General features: G+C 40.2%; 1 protein-coding gene across 1 annotated transcript; it reads right to left on the bottom strand.

Annotated features, from left to right (window-relative positions):
* Nucleotides 1-1,481: 1,481 nt before the first annotated feature.
* pars2 (prolyl-tRNA synthetase 2, mitochondrial) lies at nucleotides 1,482-20,808 on the bottom strand. The gene is made up of 4 exons (XM_061883719.1): nucleotides 20,653-20,808; nucleotides 12,148-12,475; nucleotides 9,804-10,049; nucleotides 1,482-5,626 (listed from the first exon to the last, which is right to left on the bottom strand). Exons 1-4 carry the CDS (start codon nucleotides 20,724-20,726, stop codon nucleotides 4,745-4,747), a joined length of 1,530 nt encoding a protein of 509 aa, XP_061739703.1. The 5' UTR covers nucleotides 20,727-20,808; the 3' UTR covers nucleotides 1,482-4,744.
* Nucleotides 20,809-23,626: the final 2,818 nt, after the last annotated feature.

Raw genomic sequence — 23,626 nt, forward strand, 5'->3', positions numbered from 1 at the left:
ATTTGCTAATCGTTTTCAACCCATATTCAGTTGAATGCACTACAAAGACAAGATATTTGATGTTCAAACTGATACATTTTTTTGGGGGGCAAATAATCATTAACTTTACAATTTGATGCCAGCAACACGTGACAAAGAAGTTGGGAAGGGTGGCAATAAATACTGATAAAGTTGAGGAATGCTCATCAAACACTTATTTGGAACATCCCACAGTTGTGCGGGCTAATTGGGAACAGGTGGGCGCCATGATTGAGTATAAAAGCAGCTTCCATGAAATGCTCAGTCTTTCACAAGAAAGGATGGGGAGAAGTACACCCCTTTGTCCAAAACTGCGTGACGGTATGGGGGTGCATTAGTGTCCAAGGCATGGGTAACTTACACATCTGTGAAGGCACCATTAATGCTGTAAGGTACATACAGTTTTGGGAACAACATATGCTGCCATCTAAGTGCCGTCTTTTTCATGGACGCCCCTGCTTATTTCAGCAAGACAATGCCAAGCCACGTGTTACAACAGCGTGACTTTGTAAAAAAAAGAGTGCGGGTACTTTCCTGGCTCGCCTGCAGTCCAGACCTGACTCCCATCGAAAATGTGTGGCGCATTATGATTATGAAGCGTAAAATACGACAGCGGAGATCCCGGACTGTTGAACGACTGAAGCTCTACATAAAACAAGAATGGGAAAGAATTCCACTTTCAAAGCTTTAACAATTATTTTCTTCAGTTCCCAAACGTTTATTGAGTGTTGTTAAATGAAAAGGTGATGTAACACAGTGGTGAACATGCCCTTGCCCAACTACTTTGGCACGTGTTGCAGCCATGAAATTGTAAGTTAATTATCATTGGCAAAAAAAAAAAAAAAGTTTATGAGTTTGAACATCAAATATCTTGTCTTTGTAGTGCATTCAATTGAATATGGGTTGAAAATGATTTGCAAATCATTGTATTCCATTTATATTTACATCAAACACAATTTCCCAACTCATATCGAAACAGGGATTGTATTTCAGTATGTTTGCGTTTACTAAAACCCATGTTGCTATTATCAAAATTAAGATATAAAGGCAACAGCATCCTCTCTTATGTATGCAGAGCGTCATTACCGCGGCGACAACCTGGCTTCTGGTTAGACATTGCTCCCCATCGGAATTCTTGCACCCCCTGCATCTGTGCATGTTTATGAATCTAGGAAATGTATAAACATAATTGTGTATTGAAGGACTCTTTCACACGAGGACGATCACTATGCGAAATAATGCTTTTTGTTCGTACCTGTTATGTACATGATTCACACTACTATCAAAAGGTTTAATAAGGTCAGGCATTGGGTGTCTATATGATGATGTACAGATCCTCCAACAGAACTTGCCTGTTTTTTTAATGGCCCTGAAAAATAGAATGGTTAAATAGAACAAAAGCAATATGTAATAAGAACATAGATTTAATGTTAATACTAATAATGAACACACACACACATATGTATCTTTAAATATATGGACATTTATTTAGCATTTTTATTAAACTATTTAATTACAAATGACATGTCAATTCACTTAGGGCTAGGCGATATAGTAGAATAATTATCACACTTTATTTGTTCATCCAAAATTGATTAATACTACAATTTTTTTATATTGTTGTCAACAAACTATCTGTGCTAAAAATTAAATAAACAAAAGGTTAGATAAAGTTTATTGACATACTAAGTAAATCCATCCATCCATCCATTTTCTACCGCTTATTCCCTTTCGGGGTCGCGGGGGGCGCTGGCGCCTATCTCAGCTAAAGCAAATTAAATACGATGAACACAGAAAAATATTTAAATGTTAACTTAAAAGTAAGGCAAATGTAAAAAATAAAAATAGAAAATAAAGTTTTGAGTGTTTACGGATTGATTCAAGACTCAAAATAAACACATTGCCTCATCCAACACCATTACTGCTTTCAAATGATCATCCATCCATCCATTTTCTACCGCTTATTCCCTTTTTGGGGTCGCGGGGGGCGCTGGCGCCTATCTCAGCTACAATCGGGCGGAAGGCGGGGTACACCCTGGACAAGTCGCCACCTCATCACAGGGCCAACACAGATAGACAGACAACATTCACACTCACATTCACACACTAAGGACCATTTAGTGTTGCCAATCAACCTATCCCCAGGTGCATGTCTTTGGAAGTGGGAGGAAGCCGGAGTACCCGGAGGGAACCCACGCATTCACGGGGAGAACATGCAAACTCCACACAGAAAGATCCGGAGCCTGGATTTGAACCCAGGACTGCAGGACCTTCGTATTGTGAGGCAGACGCACTAACCCCTCTGCCACCGTGAAGCCTCAAATGATCATCTTTAATAATAATAGTGATGGCAGTAGTTTGAAGTCAAAACCCTGGTCACATTGCTAGTAGCAGCTAAACTGCTAATCTGCTACATGTGCTGTTTGTAGGAAGAAGTTGTACAGAATCCGCTCATAATTTCCGTACAATCATAGGGTGGTACTTTTTGAAAGGATTACATGTGTTAAAGTTAAAGTACCAATGATTGTCACACACACACTCTTGGTGTGGCGAAATTATTCTCTGCATTTGACCCATCACCCTTGATCACCCCCTGGGAGGTGAGGGGAGCAGTGGGCAGCAGCGGTGCCGCGCCCGGGAATCATTTTTGGTGATTTAACCCCCAATTCCAACCCTTGATGCCGAGTGCCAAGCAGTGTGTTGCCGGTTGTGTCAACTGGATAAGAGTTAGCTCTTTTTCTGAACAATAGCCTTGTTTTCTGAGTACTTCTCCAAGTCATGGCTGGCATTCACTTCGCTGCCCCATGAACAATAACAAGATCTGATAGCTCAGTTACAAGCTCATGTTATTTTATTCTGTTATGTGTGTTTTATGTTGCACAATTGCACCAATTAAAATTCCTAGTTTGTGAACCCGTTCTCAAACAATGGCAATAAAAACTATTCTCATTCTGATTCTCAGCTGCGCAAATGGCTGCTCATTCTAGTTATTTCTGCAGCAAATTGCAACTGGAAGTGAGCGGGAAAATGTCTGTTGATGCTTACGTTTATGCAATGTTTGAGCAGGTTATTATTTTACACCATCATGATCATAAATGCATTCACACACCTCCCACCACCAGGACATCATAACTGTAAGTCAATTGCTGACCTGTGTGAAAAAGTACGTTTTACCTAACACGATGACTACAGTATTTTCCGGACTGTGAGCCGCTACTTTTTTCCCACGTATTGAACCCTGCAGCTTTTAAAACATTGCAGCAAATTTATGGATTTTTGTTAATTTCCCAATGTTTTGTATTCAACAGTTTTCGTATAGAAAACCGACAGAGACACTGAAAAGGTGTGTTATTGGTTGTGCAATGGCGCCATATTTTGGACGAGTTTGCTCACTGCAGGTCCTGCCGATTGAAACTGTACTTCCTGTTTTAGTTCTTGAACCGGAAGTTTTCGTCCACAGTGTTCTGCTCGAAATAATTCTTCATTTATAATTTCACGTTTTGTAAGTTTTACAATAGGGCTTCACGGTGGGAGAGGGGTTAGTGCGTCTGCCTCACAATACGAAGGTACTGCAGTCCTGGGTTCAAATCCAGGCTAGGGATCTTTCTGTGTGGAGTTTGCATGTTCTCCCCGTGAATGCGTGGGTTCCCTCCGGGTACTCCGGCTTCCTCCCACTTCCAAAGACATGCACCTGGGGATAGGTTGATTGGCAACATTAAATTGGCCCTAGTGTGTGAATGTGAGTGTGAATGTTGTCTGTCTATCTGTGTTGGCCCTGCGGTGAGGTGGCGACTTGTCCAGAGTGTACGCCGCCTTCCGCCCGATTGTAGCTGAGATAGGCGCCAGCGCCCCCCGCGACCCCGAAAGGGAATAAGCGGTAGAAAATGGATGGATGGATGGATCAATATCAACAAATGTTGGGAAATTGCTCGAAATAGGTTGATTGGCAACACTAAATTGGCCCTAGTGTGTGAATGTGAGTGTGAATGTTGTCTGTCTATCTGTGTTGGCCCTGCGATGAGGTGGCGACTTGTCCAGGGTGTACCCCGCCTTCCGCCCGATTGTAGCTGAGATAGGCGCCAGTGCCCCCCGCGACCCCGAAAGGGAATAAGCGGTAGAAAATGGATGGATGGATGGAAGTTTTACAATACAACTAAAAAAATCATACTCGCTAAACCGTCTGTAGGAGTGTTTTCATGCATATTTCTACATGCTATCATAATGTAATCAGGCTAGTGATGTTAGCATTAGCGATTACGCTAACACTAAGTGTCTGTGTTACTATTATTAACTTACAATGGCATTCTTTTTGCATTTTTTTCAGTTTTGTAAATTCACCTAAACATCACCGTAGTTATTGAGTCTTTTAGCGGATTAGAGAGCTAGTTTGCGCAGCTAACAGTTCCGTGACAATGACTTCTGTCTCGTTACGGCTGTGTGACTGGCACTGTTTGGCAACAGTTAAATAAACATTTACAAAATCTTTCGTACCATTGTATATCTGCGGCTTATAGTCCGGTGGGACTACTATATGTAACCACATTTATTTCTTCTAAAATCTGGTGGGTGCGGCTTCAATACCGGTGCGCTATATAGCCCAGAAAATACAGTAAACTTGCTTAATAATCATTATTTCAATACTGATTAAAAAATTGTGAATATTATTCTGGCCATAATCGTGCAGCCCTAAATTGAACATTAAATACAATTTACACCTTATTTTTAGTTAAATGGTTTCCAGTTTCCCCAAAAGTTGTAGGACTTCCTCTTTACTAAGAAACATTGTCTCATCTGTTTGTTGACAGATGACCTCAAACTTGGGAACGTGATCTAGTGCCCCCTGCCCGACCACAATGACATAAGGGTAACCCTGTCGGCTGGCGTCCTTTTGCCTCTTCCCAATGGTCATCTGGGTGCGGTCATCAAGAACAACCTCACCTCTCAAATGAGGCAAAGTCTCTCCTAAAGTTTGAAGGAGCTCCTCAGTCACGGCCGTCGCCTCATCAGCCTTGCTGCCCTTCTTGGGGGGTAAAACACACACCTGGTAGGGTGCGAGAAGACCTGGCCAGCGAATACATTCATCAGTCGACATCACCTCAACGGCCGCAGCGAGGATACGCGTCACTCCGAGGCCGTAGCAGCCCATTTCCGCAACACTCGCTTTGTTCTGGGCATTGATGAAGGTGGCGTTGAACACATTGGAGTACTTTTTGCCCAGGTAAAAAGTGTGGCCCACCTCAATGCCCTTGGACTCAACGAGTGTATTCTTTTTGCATCGGGGGCAGTCAGTTCTGTCCGACACCATGGTCTCGACGTTAGCCGAGAATGAGCAGCTGCCACACACCAGAAGCCTGTCCTCGCCAATGTCCGCAGGCAACTGGAACTCGTGGGAGAGTTTTCCACCTATGTTCCCGGTGTCGGCCTGGACTTGAACGCACCGCAGGCCCAGTCGTGCGAAGACCTGAGTGTACGCGTGGCACACGGACTCGTACGTTTCATAAGCAGCTTCCTCACTCACATCAAAAGAGTACATGTCCTTCATGTAGAACTCCCGTCCACGTAGAAGACCAAACCTTGGCTTTGGCTCGTCTCGGAATTTACGAGTGATCTGTTTAAGGCAAAAAGAACAAGTCAATTACCAGAGTTTGGAGCCAAATTTAGTATACTTTTTGTTGATTCGTTTTTCTAAATATAACTACAACTAAAAAAAAATAAATACCAGTTACTTTTATCAATATTTGTTTCGAAACCCAAAATATTAAAATGGAAAACAAAGTTTTTCAGATTTTATTATCCATTTTAGTTTTGGGTTTAGAAACAAATACTGAAAAAACAAGTTATTTGGGTTTTTATTTTACATTGAAAAATGAATGAACAAATGATAAACGGATTAACCAGCTATTAATGGACATGATTTATTCATTATGAATGGATGGATATGTTATGTTGCCTTTGTAATTAATTGGACCAGTAACTCTGCCACTCTCTTTCTTTCACTGTGGTTGTTTTTAAAGGGCTTTACCAATAAAGTTGGTATGGTTTATATCAGGGGTCACCAAGCTTTTTGAAACCAAGAGCTACTTCTTGGGTACTGATTAATGCGAAGGGCTACCAGTTTGATACACACTTAAATAAATTGCCAGAAATAGCCAATTTGCTTAATTTACCTTTAATAAATAATATATATATATATATATATATATATGTTAAAAAATGGGTATTTCTGTCTGTAATTCCGCTGTACATTTTCTTTCTTTTTTTGTAGAGAATAAATGATGAAATTGAAGGGTTTAAAAGAGGAGAAATCAGGAAAAAAATGAAAATAAAAATTTGAAACATAGTTTATCTTCAATTTCGACTCTTTAAAATTCAAAATTCAACCGAAAAAAATGAAGAGAAAAACCAGCTAATTCGATTCTTTTTGAAAAAATAAAAAAAAGAATTTATGGAACATTATTGAATTTTATTCATAATGAGTTTGAAGAATATTTCACAAATATTCTTCGTCGAACAAACAGAAGCTAAAATGAAGAATTAAATTAAAATGTAATTATTATTCTTTACAATAAAAAAAATAAAATACTTTGATTACATTGATTTAAATTGTCAGGAAAGAAGAGGAAGGAATTTAATAGGTAAAAAGGTATATGTGTTTAAAAATCCTAAAATCATTTTAAGGTTGTATTTGTTCTCTGAAATTGTCTTTCTGAAAGTTACAGGAAGCAAAGTAAAAAAAATTATCAATTTATTTAAACAAGTAAAGACCAAGTCTTTAAAATATTTTCTTGGATTTTCAAATTCTATTTGAGTTTTGTCCCTCTTAGAATTAAAAATTTCGAGAAAAGCGAGACCAGCTTGCTAGTAAATAAATACAATGTAAAAAACAGAAGCAGCTCACTGGTAAGTGCTGCTATTTGAGTTTTTTTCAGAACAGGCCAGCGGGCGACTAATCTTGTCCTTACGGGCTACCTGGTGCCCGCGGGCACCTTTTTTTTTTTTTTATGTAGCATGACTGCAAAATAACCCACAATGGGGGCCGCTGAACGCTCTGTGTGCCAGTACTTTGATTAGGACGGTGAGAAATACTATTAAGTTCAGGGTTTCCCCTTAGTTTAACAGAATGTGGCCCACAATTGCATGCCACCAAATCTTAAAAAAAGGTCAAAAGTAATATAATGTATTGTAGCCTCCAGAAGAAATCAAACAAGTTCGACGCTATTTTTAAATTTTATTGACAATCTTATGTTAAACGTCACAATTCCAACAAGTTTGACCTTCCTTGCAAATGTTTGCGCTTCAGTGCTTTCCCAGACACACAAGACATCCTCATTCTCCGCAAATTCGTTGTGTTTTCAGGCATGGACGATGTGTTTGTGATTATGGGAAAACTTATATTAAAACCACACCAACATTAAACATTACTAGTAGCAGATCCTTACAGTACGAATGGATATACTGTATTTCCTATTGTGTGTGCACTATGGTCAAGTGATGCATCGAAAAAAAGGCCACCGAAAAAAGACTTTGATCACCGTAAGCAGTGCTGCCGAAACCGGACGTAAACAAGATACACATGAATGTCTGGAGTGTAGTCAGCATGTCTGCCATGTGGACGTTACTTTAATATATCCCAGATATACCCGCAGACAGCGATCTACAAAATGTGCTAGTATAAAAAGGACAGTGGCGGCTTTCAAGTTGAGAAAGTTAAGCTTTCACTGTAGCGCCAAGCAAGTGATACGTCATGCTTGATGCAGCTCGCTCTTTGTCGGGAAAATTGAGGGACAGAAGTGAACACGAATACGTTGAACATTCTATAACACCTGAAAAAGCTGCTCAATTTCTTGCTAGTTCTTTTAAATAAAAAAGTCATTAAAAGTTTGACAAAGTACATTTGCAATATTCGCAATTGTCGCTGTTTATTGTACAAACTATATTAAAAGATATGTTAATTCTAATTAATAATTACAAATTTATTTTTTTATTTACTTATATATTTTTTAGCCTTTTTAAAGAAAATCATATCGTCATAGCATGTTATGCAAATTAAGCACCAAGATGCAATCTCACAATCTTTGTCATGTCTCTGGGGCTAAATTCAATGTTCATGTTGACCAACTACTCAGTTTATGGCCACAACCTCTTACTACACAGGTGAGAAGCATGATTTAAAATCTAGAATTAACTTGTACCAACTCAAAGGCGATGCAGAAGCTCATTAGCTCAGTGCGTCAATCATTCCCTAAGCTATTACCTCTACGTAATCAAGAAGCTGTTAAAAGTAGTTCCTCTGCATTAGCTATTACAATAACAATGGTGCTAATACTTCGTAAATGGAGTACCGTTGGCAGTTTTTGGAATGCCATTTTTAAGGGCTGTATGGGCAGGATAGATTAATTTGATTAGCTGTATTAAAGACCTACTGAAATGAGATTTTTTTATTTAAACGGGGATAGCAAGTCCATTCTATGTGTCATACTTGATCATTTTGCGATATTGCCATATTTTTGCTGAAAGGATGAGATAGGCGCCAGCGCCCCCCGCGACCCCGTAAGGGAATAAGCGGTAGAAAATGGATGGATGGATGGATGGATTTAGTAGAGAACATCCACGATAAAGTTCGCAACTTTTGGTCGCAAATAAAAAAGCTTTGCCTGTACCGGAAGTAGCAGACGATGTGCACGTGACGTCACGGGTTGTGGAGCTCCTCACATCGTTTACAATCATGGCCACCAGCAGCGGGAGCGATTCGGACCGAGAAAGCGACAATTTCCCCATTAATTTGAGCAAGGATGAAAGATTCGTGGATGAGGAAAGTGACAGTGAAGGACTACGGGGGGAAGGCTAGGGCTGTGGGAGGGATTCAGATGTTATTAGACACATTTACTAGGATAATTCTGGAAAATCTCTTATCTGCTTATTGTGTAACTAGTGTTTTAGTGAGATTATATAGTCGTACCTGATAGTCCGAGGGGTGTGGCCACGGGTGTTATGACCGCCAGTGTCTCCGAGGGAAGTCACATTTCTCGACGAGGCAAGGCAGCCGGGCAGAGATTTTTTTTTTTTTTCCCCTCCACGGAGTAAGCATCCGACGGTCGGTGGCGGCTGGTGGGAGGAGGCAAGAGAGTCCACAGCTGCAGGAGGAACGACGCAAATTCTCCGCTCATGTCTACGGTAAGAGCCGAATGTAAAACAAGGAAACACCGGCTGTGTTTTTGTTGCTAAAGGCAGCTGCAATACACCGCTTCCCACCTACATCTTTCTTCTTTGTAGTCTCCGATATTAATTGAACAAATTGCAAAAGATTCAGCAACACAGATGTCCAGAATACTGTGTAATTATGCGATTGAAGCAGACTACTTATAGCTGGGATCGGCCGTCATCATACGCGTCATCATACCGACGTTTTCAACAGGATACTTCGCGCGAAATTTAAAATTGCAATTAGTAAACTAAAAAGGCCGTATTTGCATGTGTTGCAATGTTAATATTTCATCATTGATATATAAACTATCAGACTGCGTGGTCGGTCGTTGTGGGTTTCAGTAGGCCTTTAATCGCCGTGTAGTACATGCCAAATATTACATATTAAAATGCATAAAAAACCTGTTTTTGTTTTACAAGGTGAGATTGTGAATGATGGGAAAATTCCTCCCAAAAATGCAGTTCCTCTTTAAAGATAAAAAAGGAACATATTTTCCTAATTGAATTATTTATTTATTTATTCTACTGAATACCCATCACTAGTCCTACTAAATAATGGTTACAGCAGGTGGAATGTTAACCTGGTACAGCAGCAGAGGGAGTTGTCTGTAGGACTGGGTGACCTGGTGAGCCACCAGAGTGGTCACGGCCTCCTCATGCGTGGGACCCAAACAGTAGTCAGCATCATGGCGATCTTTCAGACGGAAGAGCTCCTTTCCCATTAGGTCCCAACGCTCACTGGTTTTCCAGAGATCAGCTGAGCACAAACTGGGCATGTCTATCTTCTGCCCGCCGATCTGCTGCATCTCCTGGTCAATCACTCTCACCTGGTGGATATAAGGCAGGTGTAACAGACCCTTGACATGACTTTTTTAAAATTTATATAAAGCAATCAAAATGTAAATACTGGATACATTACAATGCTAGGAATGGGCGTCATGATCTAAAATCTAAATTGAGATGTATATTTCAGCCTCTAACGATGTACAATTTGGTATGTGAATCACAATACAACCACTTTAAACACGTTACAAAGGTCCTTGATTTAGCTTCGAACATATGCAGCAACATTTTGCGTCATTTCCAGTTGTATTTTTTGTTAAAACTATTATTAATCTACTTGATAATTTACTGTTCTTAGCTGGTTACTTCCTGTTGCAACATGACTCCATCTACACTTTTGTTTTGATATAAATTGTGTCCAGCTTTGTACAAGTAAATGCACTGCAGGACTGCTCGTAGCAGAGCTTATATCAGAGATTTTAGATGCAAGCCTTGTTACTCGCAAGCTCCCGGTCCATTGCAGAGGGTGTGTAAGTCGATCACCAGACAGGAATTAAAAATAGATCTAAAAATTAGTGATCATCAATCTTCACTGTGACGTCACTTTCGTCACGTAATTGACATATTCATCACTCCAGGATCTTGTGCAATGGCGCTGGCTGCTGCGAGCTCAGTATGAAGTAAAAATGACTTGCAGGAACACAACAAGCACTTTTTATTTTAACTGTCTCTCTCACTCTACCTGCTGCCAAAAGACAGTTTCTACCTTCACAATAAAAGTGTTGTTCCATCTTGCCTGTGCTAACAAAATAAGGGTCTCAGAAAACTAGCGCACACAAGCTGGCAAGCTACGGAGTTTGCCTCCAATGTATTTTTTGTAAAGGGTGTAAATTCGTATGAAAGCTTGAAAAAAAAAATGTCATGTGGTATTGGAAAGAGAGGCGTACTTTATTTCCTCTCCGCAATGTAAATTTGAAGTTGTGGAACTGATCAGCGCTACAGTAAATCCTGTCCGATTCCAATCAATACAACTAATCAGAATAAAGTAATTAACCAACTTATATAAGAAGGTTTAACAAACGCCTTTAACATGTTAACAAAAAAACATATGTTCATTAATAAATGAATATATATATACCCGCCTTCCGCCCGTATGTGTGTGTGTGTGTGTGTATATATATATATATATATATACATATATATATATATATATATATATATATATATATATATATATATATATATATATGTATGTATGTATGTATATATAATTGCCGCCAAAAAATATCTGTTTCTCAGCTGTGGTCCGTATGTGCCGCAGTGGTACTCAGTTGTAATACACGTTTCCACTACTTGTGGCAGTAATGACAACATCAAACAAAAGAAGCCTGGAGCTAAAGTCCTGGAGAGGTTTCCTAAGCATAAAAATGATGACTTAAGTTATGAAGCTGCATTTTTAATGCACTTTAATTCTATTGTCATTTTAGTTAAGGAACTTATCCATTATCAATTTAATTAATGTATTTTAGTAATTGTATGTACCGGTAGATATTTTTTTTTGTCAGGTATTTATAAGTCCCTTCTTATGCAGTATATTTGGTTAGTACTTATTTTTCTAATCAGCCTGACCTAAGACTAAGGTTTATGTGTTAAATGAATAATAATCTTTTTGATTAACACATTGTTTCATATCATTTGACAATTTATTTAACTGTGTGTAGGTTAGATTATGTATATGATTAAAATAAAGAGTAAGATTAATAATTCTGTGTTAATATTAGAGTGGGCACTTTGGCCCTTTGTAGTAGAAAAGTTTGGCCCCGAGGTCAAGAAGGTTAAGAACTCCTGGTCGAGATCTCACAACCCTATACAATTATAAAGTTTCTTTAAAAATTGTGGAAATAATTATTTGATCGGATTCTGTAAATTTTACTTGTCAAGTCCACAATTTTGCAGGTGGGTTTATTTTAAGAGAGACTAAATATCAATAAAAAACGCATAAAATAAAGGTTATAAACTATAACTTAACCTTTTTCTTTTTGACAGAATCTCCTCCGGTGATGCAGGGTCACAGATCCTTCTTTCACAATGTTTGCATTACAATAGTTATGCTGCAGTCCCTTCACCAAAAGGAAATCTCACCAGTTTCTCCATCGATCGCACAGTCGCAGGAAGGTAGTAGTAGCAGCCTGGATTGGAAGGACAAATAAGTCCAGCTTTCTGCATGAGTCTCTGGCTCTTACAAGTCAATTCTCCTTGCATTCTGCTGTCAGGACCCATGTCGCGCAGGTTTGAAGGCTGGTAAAGACGAGACACCAGGAGCGGTTTTATCTGCCGAGGCTGCGAGGAGGCAGGAGTAGGCAAACGCTCGGCACAGACAGAGTGGCTCCTTCGGGAAAGCAGAGAAATTCTGTGGAGGGCCTGGAAGACTTTATGCCGAACCTGGTGCACGGCAGGCTCCATGGTGGACCTGATTCACACATGAAAAGAGACGTCATCAGTGGCTTTCAAATTCTCCAGTAGTTTAGGGACCTAATTTGAATTAACAAATTGAAAAATACAGCAAACGAGACAACAATGCATGGTGGTACCTCAACTTAAGAGTGTGTTGAGATGAAAGCTGTCTCTCGGTTAATTGTTGTGCCTTTAAGTTGCAAGTGTCACAGCCGCCTAAAATATCTTGTCTTACTCGTTAGCATTAGCTAACAGCTGTAGATCGACATAACTTCATTTCCCAAGCATGGGAACAAAAAAAATGGAGTGGGAAGGATAGTACTGAGAAGACGAAGCGGACAATATCCAATGAATTAAAGGAAGAAATCATTGAAAGCATGACTGTGTGTCGTCAACTTTACAAAGTAGTACAAGTATAGCACTGCTAGTCTGCACTATACTGAAGCAGGAGGAGCCTAAGAATGTTGATATAATATCCAAGCGACTGACATCAACCATGAAAATATGGAAAAGCTGCTGATGGTGTGGTTTACGGAAAAAGCCACTGGAAGAAGATGCCGTAGAAGTTCGCTCTCCAAGGTAAACACTGTACATTATTATTACATTACTTCATAAAACTACTGTGGTCTGTAATACATTCTATAGTTTAGTTTTTTTATGTGTAGCAGCGGCACCGGAAGTGAATGCGTCATAATATTTCTTTTTTAAAGGTTTTTATTTATTCTTTAAAAGGCATGTTACGTGATATTATTGTGCTGTTTAGGGGGGCGAAGACAAGACTAACTAGATTTTAATTAAGTTCAATCCCGGGCTTTGGATCTTTCTGTGTGGAGTTTGCATGTTCTCCCCGTGTCTGCGTGAGTTCCCTCCGGGTACTCCGGCTTCCTCCCGCCTCCAAAGACATGCACCTGGGGATAGGTTGATTGGCAACACTAGATTGGCCCTAGTGTGTGAATGTGAGTGTGAATGTTGTCTGTCTATCTGTGTTGGCCCTGTGATGAGGTGTACCCCGCCTTCCACCCAAATGTAGCTGAGATAGATTTCAGCACCCCCGCGACAAAGGACAAGCGGTAGAAAATTAATGAATGGATCATTTTTAATGATCAACATTTTTTGACACACAAATGTTTTGAGTTAAGATCTATGAGTAAATAATCCATTACACTGGCAAGTTGAGGTAGTGCTGCATTTGGAAGACTGGAATGATGACGTTACTGCTTAAGCTTTTCTTTGTAAAGTTACTGACTGAATCAGTGTTGCAAGACATATGATAATTATCTTTCATTATTGTAATTTTTCCTCTGCAAGATCGATAATTCAAAAATTACCATAATGAAAGTTCCGTAGAACAGTGTTTTTCAACCACTGTACCGCGGCACACTCGTATGCTGTGAAATACAGTCTGGTGTGTCGTAGGAGATGACGTCATTTCACATAATTGGGTTGAAAAATATTTTTTTGCAAACCAGTAATTACAATCCGCAAATAGTGTGCCATTGTTGAGTGTCTGTGCTGTCTAGAGCGCGGCAGAGTAACCGTGTAATACTCCATATATATACCATATAAGTATGTGGCAGCTGGTAGCTAATTGCTTTGTAGATGTCAGGAACATGGTTTGTCATGATTACATTATGCAGACGACGGCGGGAGGCAGCGTGCAGCTAAAAATTGATCTATTGCTTAAACCAAAAATAAACAGAAAGGTGAATGCCGCTAAGAAAAAGGCATTGAAGCTTAGAGATGGCCATTCAAAACGAAACTAAAACTGAACTGGCTTCAAAGTAAACAAAAACAAAATGCCCGACGACAGCAAAGACTTACGTGTGGAGCAGCAGATGGCGTCCACAAAGTACATGACAAGACATCCATCCATCCATCCATTTTCTACCGCTTATTCCCTTTCGGGGTTGCGGGGGGCGCTGGCGCCTATCTCAGCTACAATCGGGCAGAAGGCGGGGTACACCCTGGACAAGTCGCCACCTCATCACAGGGCCAACACAGATAGACAGACAATATTCACACTCACACTCACACACTAGGGCCAATTTGGTGACAAGACAATCAACAACAAAATAGAAGCACAAGACACGGCACAAAACACTACACATAGGAAAAAAACAAAAAACTCAAAATAAGTCACGGCTCGATGTAACAGGTCGTGACTATAGAGATTTAGAGACTTTTTTGCCGATATCCGATATTGTCCAACTCTTAATTACCGATTCCGATATCAACTGATACCGATATATACAGTCGTAAAATTAACACATTATTATGCCTAATTTTGTTGTGACGCCCCGCTGGATGCATTAAATAATGTAACAAAGTTTTCCAAAATAAATCAACTCAGATTATGGAAAAAAAATGCCATCATGGCACTGCCATATTTATTTTTGAAGTCACAAAGTGCATTATTTGTTTTAACATGCCTCAAAACAGCAGCTTGGAATTTGAGACATGCTCTCCCTGAAAGAGCATGAGGAGGTTGAGGTGGGGGGTTAGAGGGTAGCGGTGGGTGTATATTGTAGGGTTGCGGAAGAGTTAGTGCTGCAAAGGGCGCTGGGTATTTGTTCTGTTGCCCTTATGTTGTGTTGCGGTGCGGATGTTCTCCCGAAATGTGTTTGTCATTCTTGTTTGGTGTGGGTTTACAGTGTGGCGTATATTTGTAACGGTGTTAAAGTTGTTTATGCGGCCACCCTCAGTGTGACCTCTATGGCGGTTGACCAAGTATGCGTGGCATTCACTTGTGTGTGTGAAAAGCCGTAGATCTTATGTGATTGGGCCAGCACGCAAATGCAGTGCCTTTAAGGCACGCCCCCAATATTGTTGTCTGGGTGGAAATCTGGAAAAGCGGTAGGAAATGGATGGCTGGATAGCAGTAACTAACATCATTGCCTGGTTGGTGCGCTCGAGCTATGCTGGCTCACTTCTTCTTCTTCTTCTTTTGTTTTTATGGCGGTTGGCAAGCAACCTTCTGGTGTGCATTACCGCCACCTACTGTAATGGAGTGTGGATCGAGGTGGATCCCTACTCTATATTCTTTTATTCAACCCAGTGTTTTTTAAATATGTGTATATTGCTTTGTATCCTATGTTTTCTGAATGCAATCCTAATATACTTCCCACTTCTAACCTAATATTTTCTTTTGCTAACTTATTTTCCAGTATTTCTCTTTCTCTATTGTATTTCCAACATTGTATTAAAACATGGTCAACATTCTCAATTTGATGGCAAAAATCACACAGCCCTGTAGTATGTTTGCCTATCAATTTTAGTGAACTATTTAGATATGTATGGCCTAATCTCATTCTAGTAATAATGTCTTCTTCTTTCCTATTTCTACCCCCTCCTCTCATGACACCTACTCTCCTCTGGACTTTGTAAAACTCTCTACCTTCCATCCATCCATTTTCTACCGCTTATTCCCTTTTGGGGTTGCGGGGGGGCGCTGGCGCCTATCTCAGCTACATTATCCTGCCACTTTTTATTGTATTCTATCTTAATTATGCTCTTCACTTCTTCTTTACTGTGCTTAATCTCCATGTTTACTTCTGTTTTAGTGGTTGCTTGTTTTGCGTATCTATCAGCTAACTCATTTCCCTCAACTCCTACATGAGCAGGAACCCAGAGAAATGTTACCACACCTCCCGCTTTATTTATCCTGTAGATTGCCTGAACTATTTCATAAACTATATCTAGTCTTGTGTCTGATGCTATGTTTTTTATGCTCGTCAATGCACTGCTGGAGTCCGAGCACACGACTGCTTTCCTTGCTTTGTTTTCCTCTATCCAGTTAACTGCCATATAAATTGCTACCAATTCCCCCATAAAAACAGATAGTTTATCACTGATTCTTTTATTTAACACTATATTTCCTTGTGGGATAACTGCAGCAGCTCCTACTTTACTATTTATCGTTTTTGATGCATCTGTGAATATCATGATGTTATCAAAAAACATTTCCTCAATCCAATGTTCTATCTGGTAACTATTTAAATGTCTATTCTTCAGTAACTGCATGTCTACCTTTGGGTTGTCATACATCCACGGTGGTATTGCAGGAATTGGTACTGTAGGGCTAACTTTAATATTGTCAATTTGTGCTTTGATACATATATCTCCTATTATCCACCCAAAACTATTCATTTTTTTCTTCTCTTTTTCTTGGCAGTTTATTAGCACTTGACGGGTTGGATGTCCTTGCTTGGATCCTTTTAAGTTTGCCCAATTAACTGCTGAGAGTTGATCTCTCCTCATGTCCAAAGGTTTTTCGTTCATTTCTACGTGTAATACTGCCACTGGAGTAGATTTAGTAGCTCCACAACATAACCTTAACGCCTGCGACTGGATCCGGTCTATTTTCCCAAGTAGTGTTTTTGAAGCAGATTGATAAATAATGCATCCGTAGTCGATAACAGATCGAATTAAAGTGATATATATTGTTTTCAATGTCAACCTATCAGCCCCCCAATCTTTACCCCTCAAAGCCCTCATTATATTTAACACCTTTTTACTTTTCTCCACTATTTTGCTGATGTGGGTTGACCAGGTAATATTTTTATCAAACCATATTCCTAAATATTTAAATACTTGTACCTCTTCTATGTTTTCTCCATAGAGTTTTATTTGGAGCTTGTTTTGTACTTTCCTCTTCGTGAAATTTATGACTTTTGTCTTTCCAACAGAGAATCTTAAACCCCAAGCCGTCCCGCAGTCTTGAACATTATTTACCGCTTTTTGAATCTTCTTTTCTATATGTTTTGTATTTCTACCTCTCTTCCACATCACTCCATCATCAGCAAACAATGCCACCTCCACTAACCCTTCCACTTCACTAAAAACTTCATTTATCATGATGGAAAATAGTACTGGACTTATTATACTCCCTTGTGGGGTCCCATTTTCCACTTCGTATTCTCTGCTATATTCATTCTCTATTCCTACTAATAATGTTCTACTTGTTAAAAAGTCTTTTATCCATCTGTACATTCTTCCTCTAATCCCAATCTTATTTAGTTTCATCAGCAACCCCTGTTTCCACAACATATCATACGCTTTCTCTATGTCAAAAAATACCGCAATTATACTTTCTTTATTTATTTGTCCCTTTCTAATTTCCTCTTCCAGCTGCACTGCTGGGTCATTTGTGCTTCTTGCTTTGCGAAAACCACTTTGGTAGTTTTTTATAATTTCTTTTGACTCTAAATAATATATTAATCTTTCATTAATCATTTTTTCCATTACTTTGGCCAAATTTGAGGTCAATGCTATCGGCCTATAATTTCCTGCCTCTTCCGGATCTTTCCCTGGCTTGCATATTGGAATTATTACAGCTGTTTTCCACTCATCTGGTAATTTTCCTTCTTCATATATCCTATTATATAATTTCAAGACCACTTCTTTGCCGATGCTACCTAAATTTTTGATCATTTGATAACTCACCAGGTCTTTCCCTGGCGTCGTATTTTTAACTTTTTTTAAAATTCGAACCATTTCATCCAAAGAAAATGTCATATCCATAGTGTTGATAAAACTATTATCGTTGTCTTCCTTCATTTCCTCAATATTTAAACTAATTGTTTCTTCTCTCTTTTGTTTTTCTACATTTCTCAAATTATCATTACTGTGCACTTTAACAAAGGTTTTTGCTAAAAGTTCTGCTTTTTCTTTATTTCCTCCCACACTCCGCGTTCCATCTTTCATCACATGATTTTTATGTTCTTTTCTGACCCCTGACATTCTCTTGATCATTCCCCACACTTGGCTTAAAGGAGTAGTTCTATTTAGTGTTTCACAAAAAGTTCTCCAATGGTGTTTTCTTGTTTTTTTAATAACATACCTTACTCTAGCTAAATGCCTTTTATATTGGATCATGTCTTGGAAATTATGTGTTCTTCTCAATATTCTAAATGCTCTATTCCGTTCTTGTATTGCATCTGTGCACTCTTGTGTCCACCACGGCACTATCTTCCTTCTTCTCCCTATACTATTCCTTGGTATGCTCTGTTCGGCTGCTTCTATTATGCTCTTTGTAATATCTGTATTTAATTGTTCAATATCTTGATTTATATCTACTTCCTTTAAAGTTATGTTGGTAATTTCCCTAAATTTCCCCCAGTCACCATGATTATACTTCCATCTTCCTTCTATCCTAGTGCTTTCTGTCCTATGATTTATGTTTATGTGAATGAAGATTGGATAGTGATCACTTCCCATTGTGCTGTATTTATTTACTTCCCACTCCACCTTTCCTGCTAACCCTTGAGACACTAGTGTTAAATCTATTGCTGTTTCTTTACCCGTGAAGACATCTAACCTTGTTCCCGACCCATCATTCACACACACCAGTTATTTTTCCTCCAAAAGTGCTTCCAATGTATCCCCATTCCAGTCATCCCTTTCACCCCACATTGTGCTATGTGCATTAAAGTCACCACACCACATAATATTGCCACTCCAGTGCTCGATTATTGTTTCTAGTTGGTGAATTTCTAATTTCTTGCATGGATTATAAAAGTTTAGTACTTTGTATCTTGCTTTATTATTCCATACTTTTACTCCTACTATCTCTAGTTCTTGTTTTACTTTTAATATTGAATAATGCATATCTTCCTTAATAAATATGGCACATCCTCCTCCTTGCCCATCATTCCTATCTTTACGTATCGTTATATATCCTTTTATTATAAAGTTTAATTTTGGCTTCAGCCATGTTTCTTGAATACATATTATATGTGGTTTATTTTTCATATTATTAATATATCCCTTTAATTCCTGTCCGTTTGCTATCAAACTTCTGGTATTCCACTGAACAATTAACATGGCGTTGGATTGTGGTCACATGACTCGGTCTCGTCTACTCTCTGTAGCTCACCTTGCACCTGTTCCCAGGATAGTTCTTTTAAATTTAAAAACTTTGCTGCTGCTTTGACAATTATTTTGATTTTCTCTGTCTTGTTTCTAGTCTGTTCTGTACAATTTATTACGTAAGCCAGGAATACAACTAGTTTATCCATGGAAATTCCTGTATTTGCTGCCTCTTGTTTTTTATTTCTTGAACTATTTTCACTTCTGTCCTGTTCTGCACTTTCTTGATTTCTTATTTTAACTGCCTCTGCGTATGTAATATTTCTTTCAACTCTGATTTGCTGTACTTCTGTTGCCTGTTTTCTTATGATGCAGCCCCCATAGGCTGCTGTGTGATTCCCGCCACAATTACAGCACTTGACCTGTTCATTTTCTCCACATTGTCCATATTCATGCTCCCCTCCACACCGTCCACATCTCATCTTAGCATGACAAACACTACTACGTGCCCATAGCGTTGGCACTTGACACAACGTACTGGGGGTGGCACGTAAGCTCTAACATAGAAGCTTAGATACCCAATCATGATTCTCTCTGGTAGGACCTCCTCTGCAAATTGCACTAGCACGGATTCGCTCTCAGTCTTTTCACCGTTCCTAAATGCCATCATTCTTTTCATCATAGTGACAGTTCCTCCTTTTATTTCTTTTTTCAGATCATCTAAATTTTCTCCTCTTGGGATTCCTGTCACGACTCCTCTTGCCCCCTTTCGTTCTCCCACTTCGATTTTTTTCCTTTATTATTTTGTTGCACAGTTTTTGCAATCGCATTGCTTTGTTCTTTTGCTCTCCATGTTTGCATTTAATCAACAGCCGTCCGTCCCTGAGCACCTTCGCTATCTCCACCTCTCCAATGTCCTTCTTTAATCCCTTAACCAGTGTCATCAAACTAATGTCATTCATATCTTGGTTTGATTTAAATGTATAAATGATCTTATATTCATCTACCATAACCCTTTTCCTCTTATCAACCTCTTCATCGTCTTCAGGCACTCTTTTAGCACTCGACTTTCCTTCACTCCCTCCTCTCCCCTTCTTTCCTCTCTCCCCTCTAGTCCTATCCATTTCCATACTATCCTCATACATCCCGTCACTATCCCCTTCCATCTCGATCCAGTCACAAAACAGCTTATGCTCAACCGCCAAAACAGATTTAGACACTCTTTCCGCCGCCAAATTCACTCCAAATGTTTGGTAGTTCCGCGTCTCTCCTTCCGGAAGCTTCCACCCCACGCCTCTTGGCTCACTTAGCATGGGTTAGCCGTAGAAAAGCATTCGAAATGAGGGCACGACAACACTAAGCAAAAATAATTCAAGAAAAACTCACCCTGAATGTATGTGCAAGATTGTTGTTACACGGAAAAAATTAGTGTTACTTTGAGGAATAATCCTTGCGAACATTGAAGGTCTCAGAAGTGGTCGGCATGTGTCAAGTCTGGCAAACAACAGGTTTTCCTTTTTGGGACTTCCGGTTAGTCGCTCCATACTGCCGCCTACCCGCCTGGAGGAGTAACAAATGGACATTGTTAAAGGCTTACTGAAATTATTTAAAAGTACCAATGATTGTCACACACATACTAGATGTGGCGAAATTATTCTCTGCATTTGACCCATCACCCTTGATCACCCCCTGGGAGGTGAGGGGGGCAGTGGGCAGCATTGGTGCCACGCCCGGGAATCATTTATGGTGATTTAACCCCCAATTAACCCTTAATGCTGAGTGCCAAGCAGGGAGGTAATGGGGAAATGAGATTTCATTTTTTAAACGGGCATAGCAGGTCAATTCTATGTGTCATACTTGACCATTTCGCGATATTGCCATATTTTTGCTGAAAGGATTTAGTAGAGAACATCGACGATAAAGTTCGCAACTTTTGGTCGCTAATAAAAAAGCCTTGCCTGTACCGGAAGTAGCAGACGATGTGCGCGTGACGTCACCGGTTGTGGAGCTCCTCACATCCTCACATTGTTTACAATCATGGCCACCAGCAGCGAGAGCGATTCGGACCGAGAAAGCGACAATCTCCCAATTAATTAGAGCGAGGATGAAAGATTCGTCGATGAGGATAGTGAGAGTGAAGGACTAGAAAGAAAATTTAAAAAAAGACGAGGGCAGTGGAAGTGATTCCAATGTTATTAGACACATTTACTAGGATAATTCTGGAAAATTCCTTCTCTGCTTATTGTGTTACTAGTGTTTTAGTGAAATTATAAAGTACCTGAAAGTCGGAAGGGTGTGGCCACGGGTGTGGTGACCGCCAGTATCTCTGAGGGAAGCCACGCAGCTGCAGCAGGACGCAAGCTCCGCTCATGTCTACGGCAAGAGCCAACTTATTACCACAATTTTCTCACCGAAACCTGCCGGTTGATATGTGGTCGGGATCCATGTTCGCTTGACCGCTCTGTTCCATAGTTAAGCTTCACCTTCGGGAATTTTAAACAAGGAAATACAGGCTGTGTTTGTGTGGCTAAAAGCAGCAGGAATACACCGCTTCCCAACTCCATCTTTCTACTTTGACTTCTCCATTATTAATTGGACAAATTGCAAAAGATTCAGCAACACAGATGTCCAGAATACTGTGTAATTATGCGATTAAAGCAGACTACAGACTAAAGCGGGCTTGGAATTGGACTGGAAAAAAATGTCCGCTTCAACCGGTGAGGTCAAACGCACGTGTCATCATACCACAAAGTTTTCAACAGGACACTTCGCTGGAAATTTAAAATTGCAATTTAGTAAACTAAAAAGGCCGTATTTGCATGTGTTGCAATGTTAATATTTCATCATTGATATATAAACTATCAGACTGTGTGGTGGGTAGTAGTGGGTTTCAGTAGGCCTTTAAACCCCTAGTCAATGATTTTCCTTTACCATTTTAGATTATTGCTGATTCTCATTTGTTCGCAGCCGAGTGTGAAGCGACCGGAATGAGAATCAGCACCTCCAAGTCCGAGTCCATGGTTCTCGCCCGGAAAAGGGTGGAATGCCATCTCCGGGCTGGGGAGGAGACCCTGCCCCAAGTGGAGGAGTCCCTGCCCCAAGTGGAGGAGTTCAAGTACCTAGGAGTCTTGTTCACGAGTGAGGGAAGAGTGGATCGTGAGATCGACAGGCGGATCGGTGCGGCGTCTTCAGTAATGCGGACGTTGTACCGATCCGTTGTGGTGAAGAAGGAGCTGAGCCGGAAGGCAAAGCTCTCAATTTACCGGTCGATCTACGTTCCCATCCTCACCTATGGTCATGAGCTTTGGGTCATGACCTCGGATAAGCGGAAGATGATGGATGGATGGATGGCATTTTAGATTATTATACAACCAATAATTGCACATGACAGTAAAATTCCGCGGAAATGAGTACCTTAACAAAACAAAACAAGAATCCCCTCGTGAATTGATGAATTGATTAACGTGGACCTCGACTTAAACAAGTTGAAAAACGTATTCGGGTGTTACCATTAAGTAGTCAATTGTACGGAATCGGGTGTTACCATTTAGTGGTCAAATGTACGGAATATGGGCTTCACGGTGGGAAGGGGTTAGTGCGTCTGCCTCACAATACGAAGGTCCTGCAGTCCTGGGTTCAATCCCAGGCTCGGGATCTTTCTGTGTGGAGTTTGCATGTCCTCCCCGCGAATGCGTGGGTTCCTCCGGCTTCCTCCCACTTCCAAAGACATGCACCTGGGGATAGGTTGATTGGCAACACTAAATGGTCCCTAGTGTGTGAATGTGAGTGTGAATGTTGTCTGTCTGTCTGTGTTGGCCCTCTGAATAGATGGCGACTTGTCCTGGGTTTACTCCGCCTTCCGCCCGATTGTAGCTGAGATTGGCGCCAGCGCCCCCCGCGACCACAATATGTATGGATGGATGTACGGAATATGTACTGTACTGTGCAATCTACTAATAAAAGTTTCAATCAATCATTCAATAGTGTTGGGTTATTTATGTCGAGTGTGACTGCTAAATAACTCAGTGGTGCTAAAGAAAGTTGCGAGTAACATACTTTGACAGAGAATGTGAGAAACACTACCCACACAGCAAAAAGCCTCCGCCGAGGTATTGCGCTTTCTGGAACGGACCCGTATCAGTAACGGATACGCCAGGGAGGCTGGTCGCGGGCCCGCCGTGGCTCCGAGCTGGATCGGCTCCGCATCCATGATCAAAACCTTACCAACAACAGACTCATAAAAACCCTGGCTCATCTGGCCCGGGTCCATTTTGGACCCGTTTATCTTATTTTCAAAATCCCTTCTGTTCTTGCTGTAGGATACAATAGGAAACTAACACTATTACTAGGCCCTACTACA

This window comes from Nerophis ophidion, linkage group LG22, assembly GCF_033978795.1.
Source record: "Nerophis ophidion isolate RoL-2023_Sa linkage group LG22, RoL_Noph_v1.0, whole genome shotgun sequence".
Taxonomy (NCBI): Eukaryota; Metazoa; Chordata; class Actinopteri; order Syngnathiformes; family Syngnathidae; genus Nerophis; species Nerophis ophidion.

What these genes read in the sequence shown, in the direction of transcription:
- pars2 (XM_061883719.1), bottom strand. Translation starts at nt 20,726, where the DNA reads ATGTTCGCAAGGATTATTCCTCAAAGTAACACTAATTTTTTCCGTGTA. An exon ending in TGCGATCGATGGAGAAACTG is followed by an intron (nt 10,050 to 12,147) that starts GTGAGATTTCCT and finishes TATATCCACCAG; the next exon opens with GTGAGAGTGATTGACCAGGA. An exon ending in TCCCTCTGCTGCTGTACCAG is followed by an intron (nt 5,627 to 9,803) that starts GTTAACATTCCA and finishes TGCCTTAAACAG; the next exon opens with ATCACTCGTAAATTCCGAGA.